This window comes from Carcharodon carcharias, chromosome 21 (assembly GCF_017639515.1).
Source record: "Carcharodon carcharias isolate sCarCar2 chromosome 21, sCarCar2.pri, whole genome shotgun sequence".
Taxonomy (NCBI): domain Eukaryota; kingdom Metazoa; phylum Chordata; class Chondrichthyes; order Lamniformes; family Lamnidae; genus Carcharodon; species Carcharodon carcharias.
In genome coordinates, this window is record NC_054487.1 from 50,437,338 (window position 1) to 50,454,249 (window position 16,912).

The following is a 16,912-nucleotide window of genomic DNA, read 5'->3' on the forward strand; positions in this document are numbered from 1 at the left end:
ACAAAGCTGGAGGCCAGGTTTATCCCCTCCTCTATGGTGGCTTTCTCCTCAGGAACATTATCTTCTTCATCTCTATTGTCACTTTCCATAGTCTTGAGGTGTAAAACTGCCTCACTTAACTCTGAATCTGTTACTTGTTGCACAACTGGAGCATCACCATCATAATTTAGCCATGTCACAATATCTTCCTCATCTAAGTCACTTTGCATTCACCTGGCATAACGCAAGAGATCAGCTGTCTTTGCCTGGCTTCACTTACATTAAAGCCCTCAGAGTTTTCCCCTCCATCCTCATCATAAGACATAGTAAAAGGACACAACTTCTGCCACGCATTTGGCAAGGCTCCCCTAGTGACACAGTCCCATGCATTTGCCAAGCACCAATTAACATCTTTGATACTGAAGGCCCTCCTAAAAGCATTGACACCATCAGTACTGCAGCTGTCCACAAGACAATGCCAAAAACTGTTCCTGTAGTGGCTTTTCGTTGCTTTAATAGCTCCCTGGTTCATTGGCTGAAATAAAGATGTGCAGTTGGGGAGTAAATATGTAGGGAAGACATTGTCAGCATTTAATTGTTCTCCAGGGGGGTGAGCTGAACAATTGTTCAAAAGCAGCACAGTTTTGCAGTCCACAGCCACCCAACCTTACGACAGTGTGCACAAGCCTCGGGGACAAAATGATTATGGAACCAGTTACTCATGATCTCCTGGGTGACCCACATATGTCTGGTGGCCTCGTAAAGCACTGGCATTATCTTTATTCCTTTAAAAGCATGAGGCTTAGCACTTCTACCAATAACCAAGTTTACACTTATGTGTTCCAACAGTATTTGCACAAGTGAGCACAGTGAGTCTTTCTTTCGACTGCAACCGTGCATCACCTTCTCCTCTGCACTAGAAAGTGTGTGTTGTGGCAAACACCTCCAGAAAACACCCGTCTCATCTGCATTATATATCTATCAAGGCTAAGTTCCTCATCCTTCATTAATTCCGCAAGTTCAGTTACATAACATTCGGCAGCCTCTCTATCAGCAGAAGTTTGTTCACTAGTAGCCTTTAAATGACAAATTCCATGCCTATGTTTGAACTTTTGCAACCAACCTTGGGTGTACTCACACACAACTAATTCTCAAAACAGTGTGATGTTGTTTCGCCTTTTCCATAAGCATTTTCCTTGAAACAGGAACACCTTCACTTTGACGTTATCGGAACTATTCATATAGTGCATTATCATAGTCAATAGACTTAGCACTATGCAGTGTTTTATGCTCACTAATTCCACTAACTGTGTCACTTTCTGCATAGAACTTAAATAGTTTTTTCATATTGCTTCTTGATGTCATAAACAGTGAACACCATACACCACACACAAATCTTTCACTGAAGCACCCTTATCTAGTTTCTTTATGATTTCCACTTTTTTCAATATTGTAGGTGTAAAATGCTTACGTTTTGCTGCCCTTTTCTTAGATGCCATAGTGAAGCTTAAAAAGGAAAACAAACTATACCATGAGAATGCTTTGGTCTGCTCAAAAGCAATGCCGTAAATGGACTGAAAGTAGAAAATGGCAGGTTTTGGGGTGATGCAAGCATGCAAAAACACAGCACAAGGTTAGAAAGCCACTCATTTCATAAAGTCCTGTGCTTCCATAGGTCAGGTAAGCCCTTGCCTTCTCAATTTGTTGCAGTGCCAGAACAGTCCAGTGGCGAGTCCGTTAGTTGCTTCAAAAAATTTCTGGACAACAGGTGTTTCCAAGCAATAGATTTCCAGATTGGAGAGAGGTTCTAATGCGGTGTCACAGAATCTTTTACACCCACCTGAGAGAGCAGACAGAATCTCGGTTTAACATCTCATCCAAAAAAATGCATTAGTACTGCACTGAAGTGTCAGCCTAGATTTAGTGCTCAAGTCTCTGAAATGGGGATTGGACCGACAACCTGAGTCAGCAGTAAGAATGCTACCAGTAAGCCAAGAGATTGCAATTATTACATGATTGAAAGAAATATCAGTTAAAAGTTTACAATTCTGAATAATAGAGAATGATAAGGAAATTCAGAATCTAGTACACGTTGTACAGAGGGTATATGTAGTAATGGATCAGAAAGCAGATCATTGTTATTCATTATTAAAAACACCTTCACCCAACTAACTTAACCATTTTGAGGACTTTTAGATAATCTTTTAGCCCATTAAAAATAACAGTAATTTACCAGTTGTTTTGACAAATAACAGACGCACACAATATTAGATTCATCAGCTGTTGATGACTTCGGCATTCTAACTCCTGAAACAAACCTACACAGGAACCCATTACTCTTGCAAGCATTGTATAAGTTTTGTCCAGTTTATTGTTGAATTTTCCTCCTATAGCATCACAGTTCAATGATCACTCAGCACACTAATATCAACAATTAATTGCAGTGTGATCAACTTTTAAACATTTGACAAGTTTCATGACCTCCTTTACGACTGTGATTTTTCTATTAATTTCCCATGCTTTGTCTAGCTGAAGATAGAAAGGATAAAATCTTATAGAGGCACTATGCCAGTGTGAAAGTACTCTATTAAAGCTATAAGCTGCATACAAGAATTTGCATTTATACAGGATTGTTTACACAGTAAACATCCCAAGGTGTTTTACAGGAGAGGAAAAAATAGGCAAGTTAAAGAATGGACAACTGGCTATGTGCATAAGTTAGGTAAAATTACAAAAAGCCTGTCTAGAAATATAGATTTGGAGGAAGGTTTTAAAAGAAGACAGAAATGGAGAGACAGACAAGTATAGAGGGAGTTAAGATGCCTCAAGGTCCTGCAGTATTGGTGAGACAAGGGAAGGATGTGATGAACAGAAGACAAGCACTGGAAAGATAAAGAATGGAGGTGGAAACATTAAGCTGACGAAGTTGCAAAAATAAATTGGGATGAAGTCATGGAGAATGCTGAGGTGCGAGTGATGGTGGAATTTATGCAAGACATTGTGGAAGTAGCAGATTTTGAAATAAAAACAGAAAATGCTGGCAATACTCAGCAGGTCAGATAGCATCTAAGGAGAGAAAAACAGAGTTAACATTTCAGGAGGATAACCTTTCATCAGCAGGTTTTGAAGTTTATGAGGATGACAGATAGGCTGATAAAGATGATGGAGAAATTGTGTCTAAAAGTGAGGTGATAAAAGTGTGATAGAGTTTCAGGAGCAGTGGGGATAATCTACTGGAAGCTGCAGGCTCTATTTTAAGATGGAAATTAGCAGTCTTAGTAAACGGATAGGATGTTGGGTTTGAAGCTCAGCTTTAGATTGAAAAGAATGCTAAGGGTTTATGTGGTCTAGTTCAGCCTGAGAAACCGAACCAGCACAAGGGATAGATGGGTAGTGTGAGCAGAATAGAGTTAGTTATAAGACAGAAGAAAGACTTACATTCATTCAGTGCCTTTTACAAACGGAGGATCTTCCAAAGTGCTTTCCAGCTGAACTAGTTTTAAAATGTATTTACCATTGTAATGCAGGAACTGCTGCTGCAAAATTACACACAGCAAAGTCGACACAAATAGCAATTAGATAAGTGACCAGATGTCTATTTTGCTAATGCTGATTAAAGGAAAAATATTGACCAGGACAAGGGAGTGAAGTCAGGCAATGCCAAAAACACTGGTCTTTCTGATATTTAGTTGAAGAAAAGTTTTAACAAATAGCTAACTCCCAGAGTTAGGCAGGATGTAAAAAGGATAAGAAAGTAAATAGAAAAATACAAGACAAAAAAGGAAATGTGTTCAAATGATTATGTATCAATGCCACCATTACAATATATTAAAGTAATACATTTTTAATCCATTTTGCAGTAGTGAAACCCATGTTTTGACTGATGCTTACATCAAGTTAGACAAAGCTTCACACATGGACTCAAATCCGTGAAATTAGAAAAGCTCAAAGTGGTAATTTAATTGACTAAAGAGTGCTGACCCTGTCATGAACTACTTTATAGTATTAAAGTATGGATTGTGCTACAGCTAAGCACTGCAGTTTTGAACTTTATATACTTTTTTTTCAAAGAATGTGCACCATTTTTTTTTCTATTGTAGATAATGCCAAGTCTTTCTGGTACAAGACCAATTTTTCCACATTTCTGATAACATAATTGGCTCAAATCATTTTTTTCTTTAATTGCCAGGAGATCAAATTTGGTTAATCGAGTAACAGGAGAAAAGTACTGGCTTGAAGTGGCTGTATCAGCAAACTCAGATTAAAACTTAAACATGCCCTCTGTGGCAAATAGAACCTGTCACTTTAAACATGTTTGTTTTTAGTGCAAGTTAATACTTCAGGTCTATACTCTCACCTGACTGAAAAGCACAGACAGTAGGATCTGTCCAGTTTTGAGAGCTTGGGATATGCTATTTCACCACCTTACTAAAATCCTTTCTAAATTATGTAGTATGAGAATGTAATATAATCTATGTTTCAAAGACTACTTCAAGAGGTTTAATACAAGGATCAATTTTGTAATTGTCCCGACTTTTTTAAACTGGTCAGTTAGTGTGGTTAATATGCATTTTATTAGTTTGACAGTATGATAACTGTTACACATGCCTAATGGCATAATTCATATGTTTAGGAAGTATACATTTTTAGTTTTAGAAATTGGATTTTAAATGTAAATTCAGTGGGAGAAAACCCTGGTAAACATATAAAGACTTGCAAACCACAGAGACTGAAAATAATTACAATTCAAAAGGTAACTTGTGTTTTCTGGATAAGGTCAGAGTAAAATGGTGAGAGTCGTAAAACAGCAGGTGGCCTTACTTAATTAAAGAACTGGAGACTTGATGTCTGCAGGTATTCCGATAAAGGATTTGTATTCCAGTGGTTTCCCAGAATTAAGGAAAGCTTTGAAATTAAACGGTATCTAATTTGTAGTTCTACCTGAGATAGGCCTTGAAGCCAGACCTACACCTCAAGTACGTGAGATCTATCATCATGATGTAGCCTGCAATTAGGAGCTGATACTCAGTATAAGATAAAGTTGGTAAAGGTGAAGCTTAGTGAGATTCTTTGCTTTGAGTTTATCTCTGTGAATTCAGTTAGTGCAGAGCCACCAGGCAAGACTGGTTGACAGAAGCAGCTAAGAGGAGATAGCCAAAGATTGATTGATGTTTGGAAAGCATCCAAAGCATGTTTTATGTAGGTTGTAGCTCCTTGGAAGTTAACAGATAAAGCCAGACCTACACCTCAAGTATGTGAGATCTATCATCATGATGTAGCCTGCAATTAGGAGCTGATACTCAGTATAAGACAAAAGTTGGTAAAGGAGAAAAACAACTGGAAGATTTGTTTAACTGGAATATAAGGGAAGAAATCCAAAGTAATCAACTCAGTGAAAGGCAATTAACCTTGTCGCAGTTGGGAGTTCAGGAATTAATCAGTTTGGTTGCCGTTTTAAATCATAGTAGTGGGCTATTGGAAACCAAGGGTGTTTTCTGATGTTTGAAGCCACTGTGCCAGAGTTGCAAGGAGGCAAGTGATTGAGCAATGGAATCTAGATTCATGGGCCTGAATTTTTCCCTCGTCAGGCACACACGATCAGCGGGCCTGGGAGCAGTTGGCCACGGACCGCAATTTCACACTGTTTGGCCAATTGATGACCAGCCAACATGAAACACACGCTGAAAAGCTCATCTGCCAGTTTGGGGGTGGGAAGAGGGTGGGCGACAACATCACCACGGGCATGGGTGAGTGCTTCGAAAGAGCTCATTGAAGGCAGACAGCTGCCTTGGAGCTGCAGACCTGCAAATAGTAAAATAAAGTACTAAAAGGCTGCAAAAAATGTCCATGCAGCACAATCAAGCACCTGAAATCATACCTCATAAAAATGCTGTCCCCAGATATTTCTTTTTATTTTATTTCCTAAAAAAGATTTCATTCCGTCCTTGGATGAGATTTCATCAAAAATGTAAAGGCCGCCTGGCCGATTCACCTGTTCGCCAACCGTAAGATTGGATAGACCACGAAAAATCACAGACAATTGCGCTGTTAATGGGCTTAATTGCCACGAAATATCGCGCAAAGACGTCAGGACACTAGCCCGTCATCTTGCGCAATTTTACGCCCGATCGGGTCAGGTGCACATCCGCCCGCGGAACGTCAAATTCTGCCCGTGAGGTTTTAAAGGAAAGTTCGAGGGTCGCTTGGCCAAAAGCTAATGGAAAGATCCCCATATAATCTTGTACCTTGGAGAAAAGCTAGAACACCGAAGAGAAATCAGAGTGAATCCCAGAGAGCTGTGACATACATTTTGGGTTGGTCCCAGTAAAAATGCATGGACCTTCAAGACTTCGTAAAATATGAGAACTAGAAGGGGAAGTAAAAAGTAGAACTGAGTTTATAACTTAAGGCTTTATAATCTATAGTGTTAGTTACTAGTGCTTATTTTGTTTAATTCTTTTTGATATACAATAAAGTTTTTTTGTTTAAAAGCATGAAATCTTGTGGCGTAGTTCTGTTGCTTAATTGCTGGGTGTTTGGATTTCTTCTTTAAACATTAATGGTCCTAACAGGATGATGATAAAATCAAGAAGGACTGCATGAAGATTACTTTAAAGTTTTGTCAGCATTGCATTAGTTATTGGTGATCCTTAATACCTCTGAATATTTCTGGAGATCAAATTCTTTATTGAATAGTGCACTGTAATCTAAGCAGTAGCAAGTTTTAGGAATATTTTAAAGACTATGAAAGGTATTACATTTTCAAGGTAGATTTTTGCTGTCCAGAAGTACACAATTCCCATGAAAAGACTTTTACTTTAAAAGAATCAATTATTACATTCATTATAACACAGTTAACTCAAATGCTGTGAAACAGTTTTCCATAACCTTTATTTTTACTTCAGAAGTAAGATTCTCTGTTTTTAGCTGCTCAATCAGGTTTTCCATTCTCCTCAGCTTTGCTGCAGTCCCTTGTTCTTGTTGCTGCAGTTTTTTTAACTTCTTCTGTAATCTGAAAATCTTTTCCCAAAGCTGGGCCTTGCCAGTATCCTGTCTACAATACGAATGTTCAACTTGTAGGACCTCAGTGACAATGGACTGTTGATCATTCAACAATTGGTTCATTTCAAACTCTTTTAGCATTGTGAAGGGCTCAGCTGATGTGTCTTGAAAATTTTGTTCTGGATTTCCAACAGACTGAGATGGTGCAATGTTACCTTCTGAATTCCTTTGCAATTGCTCATCACACTCTGCATTAGGAACTGACAATTCTAATCTTTCACTGGTTGTTATTTCTTCTGTTGCAGCAGGACCAAAAATTTCCAGATTTATTTCTGATGCTCTTCTAGGCAAAATATTTTTGCTACGAATATATCGAGAACACAGTTGCTTCTTCTGAAAGATAAAGTTTTGTTCTTTTGATTTGATAAACTGGACGTTTATTCATTATAATGTCCTTAAAACTATTTTAAAATAAGGTTTAACCTTACCTGTTGATGATTTGGAAATGAGAAAACAGTTGGTATAGCATGCGGCTTCAAATAACGGATACCCCAGCGCCATTCAAATGAATCTGCAGTAAAATGGTCACTACATATGCATTGATGCTTAGTAGGGAACCAGTTGTCCCGTTTCATATTTTTGATCCATTTGTGAAGTCTTTCCTTGTTTTGGAGTGGAAACCTTTATTAAAGAGAAAATAAAATATGTTTGCTACATTAACGGTACTGTATTGTGAAGCTTACTCCTGAACTGCACCTCATGCCGAAGGGTAACAGTCTCATGGGTTACTTAGTCTTAATATTAATCCATATCTAAATAGGTAATCTTAAATCTGCTCTTTTTGTCTCTTGTATGTTATGGTTCAGCATTAGGGCTGTTAAATAGTTAATTAACACATTTGTATTCGTAAAAGATTGAATTTGTAAATCAGTATCACTGAAATATGAATTCTACTTTGATGTATACGAATTTAAGGCTGGTTAAATTTTCCAATATATATCCTGGTTGTGCCTCATTCCGGTGAATCATAACATAAGGCAGTAAATAATGGAAATATGCTTTTGGGTATGTTTGGTAAATCACACAAAATGGAGTCCACTGAAATAAATACTTTTTAAAACTTGTAATCATAAGCATATACATTTCTTAATGCAATCTTTTATGTTTGTCATGTAAATTGTATATTTTTTACTTTTCCAACAGATGGTCCTCATCTCCCAAACCTTCTGCCACTCCTGTCCTTGCTGACTTTTGGAGTACCATTGTGCTCAAATATGATAATGGAATGAACAACTTCAGCAGCACACCACTCTCTGCTTGTCCCACTTCAATGCTGCATCTAGTTGACCTTTGCAATTAAATCTAATATTAATCTTACATTCTCCATACTATTTACTATTCAGTTTCATTCTTCAAAGGTCTAAGATAGTCTATGGATGGGTGTGCGCGTGAATGATAGGTCACAAGAAAACCACTTGTCTCAACAATGTCACTTGTTTCTCTTTCTACATAAGAACATAAGAAATAGGAGCAGGAGTAGGCCATTTGGCCCCTCAAGTCTGCCCCACCATTCAATAAGATCATGGCTGATCTGCCCCAGGCCTTAATTCCTCTTTCGTGCCAGCTCCTCATAGCCCTCAACTCCCCAATATTTGAAAAATCTGTCTAACTCCTCTTTAAATAGCCTCCACAACTCACTGGGGTAGAGAATTCCAGACATTCACTACCCTCAGGGAAGAAATTCTTACCTCATTGGAAGAATACTTGGGTAAGCCAATGAGATACAAGAAAGCTGCTAACATCTGTGTAATACTATCCCAGTTTGAGCTACTGCCTTCTGTAAATGGGGATGTAGAAGAAATGACAAGTGGTGTACAAGCGGAACATTAGATTTTATTAAGAAATGTACAATGATTTTTTATTACAATGAATCATGGCAAATAAAGTTAAGATCACAATGTTTTACCCATCCAAGTTCTATTAGATTTGACTCAAGTAAAAGCTCCTTTTCTGTACATTTAAGATTTTGGACATAGGAAGGGAAAGATTTAAGACTGTTTCTGAACTTAGACTGAGACCAAACAGCAGCAGCCAGAATAGACAATTAACACAGTGAATGGATAACTATAAAAAGAGGAATACAAAAAGGTGGTGTTCTGTCTTCACATCTTTTCAATCTTTACAGTGAAATGATTATAAGACATCTATCAGAGTTACCAAGAATTTCAGAAGGTGAACAGAATATAAATAATCTCTGATATGCGGATGACACAGTAATGATGGCAGATACAAAGGAAAATCCACAGTTTCTAGGTACAATTGTAACAAACAGTAACAGATATGGATTATCATTAAACTGCAGCAAAGCAGTATCCATGGTAGTATCAAAGAGAGAGATTACACCCAAATGCAAAATAACAGTGAAATCAAAAGAAATAAAACAATTTTCCTATCGGGGTAGCCTAATAACATCTGATGGGAAAGTGACCAAGACATCAAGAAACGCATAAAGCTTCCAAAACAAACCTTCACAAAAATGTCAGGTCTTTTTAGAAATAAGAACATCTTTATGGAAAGCAGAATGAGATTACTAAATTGCTACATCTGGTCAATGTTACTAGATGGATATGAAAGTTGGAATATAAGCAAAACAATGGAAGATAAAGGTAACAGAGATATGGTTTCTAAGATGCTTGATGAGGATCAGTTGGACAACACACATAACTAATGAGGAAGATTTGAGGAAAGCACACATGAGAATAACTTGGAGATGATCAAAAGACAACCAAAATTCTTTGGGCACATACTTAGGAGAGAAAAACTACAACATCTGGTTGGTACTGGTAAAATTTATGGTAGCAGAGCAAGAGGGAGACAAAGGAGGAAGACAGTTTATGAAGCAGAACATGTTGGCTGCTGCAAGGACTGAAAGTTGGAGAGCCATGATAATTGATGTTGTAAAACATGGCACCTGAAGAGGAGGATTTTAGACATTGGAGGAAAACATATTCTGTGAAAATATTCACTGAGGTGTACGTTTTTATATTTTGCTTTCTGACAAACCATTGAACTCAATCTACTAAGAGCTGAAAGGATTTCATTAATGAATGGCCAGTCTTTATTGGAAAGTCTTCAGAGGGATCACATTCAGCTTTGAAACAATTTTTTAACGGTCCTGTGAAGCATCTTGAGATGTTCTACAAGTTAAATGTGCCCTGTAAATAAAAGCTGCTGTTGTGGGAAAGTTAGCGGGATTTTGGAGCATGACACTGCCCTCCTTCTGCTCCTTCCTTTGCCCTTTCACTCTTTCCCACACATTACTTCCTCACCCGTGTGCTCGTACCTTTCTTTATGCTCCTACCCCCTGTGCTGTTCCTACCTTCAACACCTATTCCTTCACATTAGTGCTCTCCTACCAGCTTTCCTCCTCTTGACCTGAATACCTATTCCTCCTATGTAAACATGCACGTGTAGAACTCCAGGCCCCAATCCCACCAGTACTCTATAATAAAAACAATTTGACATTCACTCACTATTAATTAATGATCCCAATAATAATTATATAGTTCATCAAGTAGCATGAGACAATGACTGACTCACTTGTCAGCAATGCCACAAACTATCCGCTAGTGTATTGTAATATTTCGGATTGAACTGCAGACCTGAATTCATTGGGATTCAGGTTTACCTTGCAATTTCCACTATTCCAATGCCATGCGTATTGGTAGCATATTGGAGTTGCCATTCCTTCCTCCTGTCTTGTTTAAAATTTAATAAAACAAAGTTGGTGTCTCCTGATTATTGCTTCCTGATTGTCCTCTTCTGAACCTTGGTGTTATTCCTGTATTTATGTAACCCGGCCGGGCCTTTACCTAGGTTCCTCGACAATGAACATGATCACATCAGTGCAATCATGGGTGTTGTTTCTGCCTTTTCTACTTACGGGTAGAAACCCAACTTCTGATTATCGGATGACAACTGGCCACTTCGATTAGAGCAGCTGACGGCCGCACAATATCTGGGCATTTCCTTGAAAGCAACCAAAAGCAATAGCGAGGAGAAGGCCGCGCAGGCGCCCTGAATGCGGAAATGAAATCACAAAAGGTATCAGGCTGGGGTGGTGACATGTACCTTGCAGGCGGCCAATGAGTGAGTGATTCGTGGTGAAGGGTTCTAGAACGCGGTGTAATAGTTCAGGGTGGTTCTTGTATCTCGGCGGAGTGGGAAACGCTGGCAACGGTGAGTTTTAGTGGGGAATGTCCATTAGTGCCGGGGTCTGGGGACGGGCTAGGGCCTTGTTTCAGATTATTCTCTCCTACTAACCTGCCACAATGTAACCTGGTGGTATCTCCGTTCTAAGATCACGATCTGGATCTTTGAGTGTTTTGCTGTGGGCGCTTTGATGTTGTTTGTAAGAAGCCGAAGTGTTTTATTTTCGTGTGATGTCTTATATGTAAGGCTGTCGTGAGAAAGCAGGCATTGTACTGCACCGAGTTTGCTCGGCCAGCATTCACGTTTCAGTTTTGTAGTAAAGGGCTGGTGTTCAAAGCGGCCGCATCAGCTGAGTAATAAACCGGGATCCATGGCATCTCCCAGGCTGTGCTGCTGAAGGTTTTCCGTCTGGGTAATTTTCACCGCATGAAATCTTTTGAAGAAAATCGTCAACTCTAAAATCACTTACTATCTCCTCCTTTGATCAAAATAATTTCGTGTCTCCAAGCTAATGTGAATTATTGGAATTCCTTTTCAACAGTATGTTGTGGAGTCTTGTAGAAAATACGGGCCCACCTTTATGGAAGTCCCAAACAAAATGTGTGGTGCGTTTACTGGCCTTTGGTTCAAGGATTGAAATGTGATCTTTATGCAGTTCATGGGTGTTGTATTGCGTTCAACAGTCTTTGTTTTTGCAAAATGGACCCTGTTGCAGGCAGTTATCAGTTACACTAAAAAAGAAGCACATGCTGAGATTTTAACAGCGGAAAAAATATTAATTTTAAATTGTGCTCTTGTACAATCGTTGAAAGGTTAACAAAGGTCACCCTACTTTTTTAAAAACCATACGTCTGCCCATGATCTAAGCTGGCTGCTTTGAATCACCACTGTTGTGTTCTGCGAATGTTGTATGGAAATAAAACGCTTTGGGTGAGAGTATGCTGAGTTTTACCTCCCTCTTAGGAGCATCCTAGGGTGAGCTGTGTGATCGTTGAAGAAGAGTCTGTGGAGAGGATTCTGGAACTAATGTTGCTGTGAACAACTTTTACTGAACACTGCTGTAGAAGCATTGTCGGGCCCATGACAACCTTCTCAGGACATGTAGGGATGGGCAACAAATGTGGCCTTGTAAGCATCTCCCACAACATGACACTGATTTGGAGTATGAAAAACAGAAAATGAGTGGTGAGACTTTTCCCTTTGTAGAGAGAGACACCACCGATCTCTGTTCCACAATCTCTTCCCATCAGAGCTTTTCAGTTATACTTTTAAAAACATTTGGTAGTACCAATCTCAATTGAAAATGCCATTGTACCAGAGATTGCTCCAGAAATGCTAATAGTTAGACAGGAAAGAGAAATCTGAGACTAGTGATAATACACAAGTTCTTTCCCAGATGTTGATATTTCCCACTTGTTGTTATTGAGTATTTTTTCCACTTATTAGGCTAGTGGCTTTTGGAGCTCTGTAGGTTTGATACATTTACAAATAGATACACTATTCAGTATAGTTGATTATATTATCAACATCATTAAGACTTTCTGACCGCAAATGAATGCAGGAAATCTACAGGTGTCTATTGCTAGTTATGTCTTCATATTTCTGACACATCATCCCTGGAATTTCTTGGTGGTGTAAGTGACATGTTTGAAAGGCAACTTGAGTAATTGGTTTAAGCTGAACCTCAGTATGTGTGAATTTTCTTGATCTCTTGAACACTACCAAGATGCTTTCTGTCAAAACTTTTATAGTGCCTATTTGCACAGCTCCATCCCTCCCACGCGCAAATGGCTAAATTTATACCTAAAATCGTAGGCTGATGTATACCTGATATTGGTATTATTGAAGTTTCAGGAGTCTGATAGCAATTTTCCTTTATATTTTTCACAGATCTACACCAAACTTAACCAAAGTCTGGTCCCATTGTGCAGCCCACTTCCCCTCCCATCTCTGCCTTGTTTCATGCTGGTTTTCACATTTCAAGAGATGAGCTTCCCAGGAAGTTGGAGCATACATTCACATTACATTGCCTTCTATGCCAGTCTGGATAAATAAGATTGAGAAAATTACTGGTCTTATTGAAGATCTGTGTTTAAAATTGTGTGCTTGAAATATTGAAATACATATTTTTTAAAAGCCTACTATTAACATATATCTTATTTGTGTTTCCTAGAAAATCTCGATAATGGCAGCAGCACATTCTGTTTTTGCTTTTGCTGTCTGTTTTCTAATGATATCTGAATTTATACTGGCAAAGAAGGATTATTATGAAATTTTGGGTGTGCCAAAAAATTCATCTGACCGTCAAATCAAGAAGGCGTTTCACAAGCTTGCAATGAAATACCATCCAGATAAAAATAAAAGTCCAGATGCAGAGGCAAAGTTCAGAGAAATTGCTGAAGGTAGGGGTGTTAAACAGCTCTCCTACATGTGTTTTTTAAATGTACTTTCATCTTTTTATTGGTCTTTCTATACTTTTGTCGTTTCTGGTCATTGAAAACACTACAACCATCGTCTTTAGCTCTTACCAGAAACTCTGTGCCTTTGCCATCAAATCTATCCCCTTCTCTGGCCACTATTTCAAGCCGCATCAGACTTTTCTCAACTTCAGTATCTTTCTTAATCCTTAGCTGAGCTTCTGACTCCATTAGAAAAGCAGCTGGCTTCGACGTTTGTAATATCGCCCATCATTACCCTGTCTTGCCTCTCTGCTGCTGAACACTTCTTCCAGGCCTTAGGCATCTCTAGGTTCGAATATGCTCCTGACCTGTTTTTTATTCCTTCTTTCTTTGTCTGCTGCTTGTATCTACACCAGGGCCTGATTACCTTTCATTTCTGTCCTTGTTGACCTACATTCACTTCTGGTCCCTCAGTATTTCCAGTTTAAAATTATCATCCTTGTGTCAGAATTCAAATCTTTTTGTAGCCTTTCCCCATATTATCTCCAGCCTCTGTCAGCTATCCCTCAACCCCATTCACCTACAAAAAGTTTGATTCCCCTGGGCTCTTGTGCAGTCCCTTCGCTTTGTCATTGTTAACTGTGCCTTTGGCAGCTTAGTCTCATGCTTTTAAAGTCCATTGCTAGATTTCTCTACTTCCGTCTCTTCCTTTTTAACAACCTCCTTAAAACCCACATCTTTGAGCAATACTTTAGTCACCCTTCCTATTATTGTTTCCTTTGGTGCATTGCCTTTTTTCTATGTTATTGGAGTTATATAAACGCAACTTGTCATTTTCTGCTTTATAAAAGATTGTGGGGTTTTTTTTGCAGCCTACGAAGTCCTTTCAGATGAGAAGAAAAGGAAAGAATATGATCACATAGGTCATCAGTTTTTCAATGCAGGCAGTGGTGGCCATCACACCCGTTCTTTCAATTTCAACTTTGATGACTTCCTTAAGGATTTTGACTTTGATTTTGGTCACAGAGCACATCAGAAGAAACATTTTGATAGTCATTTCAGGGCACACCAGGAGGCGCACAATGCACACAGATTTTCCTTTGGAGATAGACAATTTCCATTTGGAGGAGGGTTGTTTGATGATGTATTTGAAGACATGGAAAAGATGTTCTCATTCAGCAGTTTTGGCAGCACACACAAACACACAGTGAGAACTGAGAAGTTTCAAAGCTCCGGGAAGCAGCACTGTAAGACTGTTACACAGCGCAGAGGAAACATGGTAACTACATATACAGACTGTTCAGTGCCGTAAACTTGCTGAATATACATAATGGTAATGGCATGGTTTACTTGACATCTTTTACGTCATGGTCTGTTTCCCAGGCAGAAGTGTCAAGAAAGGCAATATCTGAGCTGACTTGCACAAAAGTAATGCTTTTCTATTAGTGTTTGTGAACCTTCTGGAAATTTATTGAGTGCAATGCGCTAATTCCAGCTAGAAACTGTACTTAGCCTTCGCAGTAACTATTTTCTAGCTTAGCATTTCCAAGCATATGTTTAATAAATATAAAGCAATAGTAAGAATAATTGATGTACAAGCTAGCACAGGAGGCAACAGGTTTAAATGAAATAATGGTGAAACAGGTTATTCTGTAACATGACTGCATTTGTTTAATCCCAATGTATGAAATGGTTTTAATTTCATTTGAGACAGATCTTGTATCTTGCATTGGCTAATGAAGGCAGAGTGCTGTGCTCTAATAGCTTAACCTTGTTACTAGCTTATCTGTCATTTTCTTAATAGGATCTATGTGGTATCCTAGAATCCACAATTTGATTTCTACAGTATCAGTGCTGAGCACATGCCTTATTTATTGTTTTTGTTTGTTTAAATGTCTTTATAGTCACATTTAATTTTGGCTTTGTTGTGTTGCTCTGACATTTTGGGCTTTGATTTTTAAAAAGAAATGTAGTGAAAAGGCACATACTATAAAGATTGGCCTCCAGTTTGAATCTGAATCGTAAACTTGTATATCTTGTGTTGGTGTGGAGAATCACAACATTGAATTAAAATTTGTTAACTTCAATGTACATAGTGTGATATAGTTTGAAAATAAATATATAAAAGCCTAATTCCTGCAAAGCTCATCCAAGTGCAGGCCAATAATTCTTTTTGGTGCTAACTAAAGTTGATTTTTACAAAATGCTTTGTGTAATTACAAAAACCTACTTTTGGAAAGTGTGATGGGAGAGGAAAAACCATACTCACTCAGTTCCTTTTAGGCGTATGTAGTATTCAGTAGCTAACATTGAAAAGCTAACAAAATGAAGTAATTTCTAAATGATAATGATTTACTGTTCTTCGCTAACCTGTAGTCGTGATATTCAGCAAACTTGTATCTTTAATATGCCATGTGGTACATATTTTTGTTGTATTCAGATCATTTTTTCTTGCCATATGCCTCCCCATTGTCTTTTGGTAAGTGTGCAGAATTTATAAAATCTGATTACCTCATTTCATTGTCTTGAAAATCGCAGATACAAAACTGCGTACTGTCAAATGTGCAATATTATTGTACATATTTTTCTCTACATTGCAGATGTTGTGTAGACTCCATTAGTTTATTAAAATTTGTGAAACCTGTTTCCAAAATGTCTTGCACTTTTCCAAAAAACATTTGTTAAATAAATCCAGTTGCTAAAACTTCGTTGTATTAAAATGAACGCTTTTCCCTTAGTTTTTAACAAAGTCAAAATATGTTTTAAAAAATGTTTCTTCCTACAGTTGTTCACATTATGTGCCAGGGAGTTTTTTTTGTGACCTGTGCTTTGCCAAACCTTTAGTAGGCCAGTGTGCAGCATTTGCTCTTGGCATTGTTTGCACATGTTTCAACATGTTAATAGTTCCCTCTGTACTATTCAGACTTACAGACCATAGAATGGTTACAGGGACAGAAGGAGGCCATTTGGCCTGTGTGCTAGCTCACATTTTTTCTATTTGGGTGCTTATCCAATTCCCTTTTGATTGAGTCTGCCTCTGCCACACTCTCAATGCATTCCAAATCTTAACCTGATGGTGCATTTAAAAAAAAAAATCCTCCTTTTGCCATTTGTAATCACCTTAAATTGGTGCCTCTGACCCTCCTGCCAGCAGGATGAGTTTCAGGCTAGCTACTGTGTCTAGATCCCTTCACGATTTTAAACACTTATATCAAATCTCCTCTTAACCTCTTCTTGAAGAAGAACAACCCCAGCTTCTCCAATTGATCCACGTAACTGAACTACCTCATCGGTGGAACCATTTTTGTGAATCTTTTCTG

At 38.3% G+C, this 16,912-nt stretch overlaps 2 protein-coding genes across 7 annotated transcripts; one reads left to right on the forward strand and one right to left on the reverse strand.

Moving 5' to 3' along the window:
• Positions 1–1,498: 1,498 nt before the first annotated feature.
• On the reverse strand, positions 1,499–11,078 carry LOC121292969 (THAP domain-containing protein 5-like). 4 transcript variants are annotated; one of them, XM_041215473.1, is made up of 4 exons: positions 10,925–11,078; positions 7,470–7,662; positions 6,868–7,374; positions 1,499–1,819 (listed from the first exon to the last, which is right to left on the reverse strand). In XM_041215473.1, the coding sequence occupies exons 1-4, from the start codon at positions 11,005–11,007 to the stop codon at positions 1,787–1,789; spliced, it is 816 nt and encodes a 271-aa protein (XP_041071407.1). In that variant the 5' UTR covers positions 11,008–11,078; the 3' UTR covers positions 1,499–1,786. The 4 variants fall into 4 exon arrangements, with proteins under 4 accessions (XP_041071407.1, XP_041071406.1, XP_041071408.1 ...); XM_041215472.1 differs by lacking the exon at positions 1,499–1,819 and having other exon boundaries at positions 6,646–7,374; XM_041215474.1 differs by lacking the exon at positions 1,499–1,819 and having other exon boundaries at positions 6,646–7,374; positions 10,854–11,057.
• LOC121292970 (dnaJ homolog subfamily B member 9-like) lies at positions 11,073–16,296 on the forward strand. Of its 3 annotated transcripts, none has more exons than XM_041215477.1 (3): positions 11,073–11,220; positions 13,367–13,595; positions 14,465–16,296. In XM_041215477.1, exons 2-3 carry the CDS (start codon positions 13,379–13,381, stop codon positions 14,902–14,904), a joined length of 657 nt encoding a protein of 218 aa, XP_041071411.1. In that variant the 5' UTR covers positions 11,073–11,220; positions 13,367–13,378; the 3' UTR covers positions 14,905–16,296. The 3 variants fall into 3 exon arrangements, with proteins under 3 accessions (XP_041071411.1, XP_041071410.1, XP_041071412.1); XM_041215476.1 differs by lacking the exon at positions 11,073–11,220 and adding an exon at positions 11,372–11,392; XM_041215478.1 differs by lacking the exon at positions 11,073–11,220 and adding an exon at positions 12,360–12,378.
• The last annotated feature ends 616 nt before the right edge of the window (positions 16,297–16,912 follow it).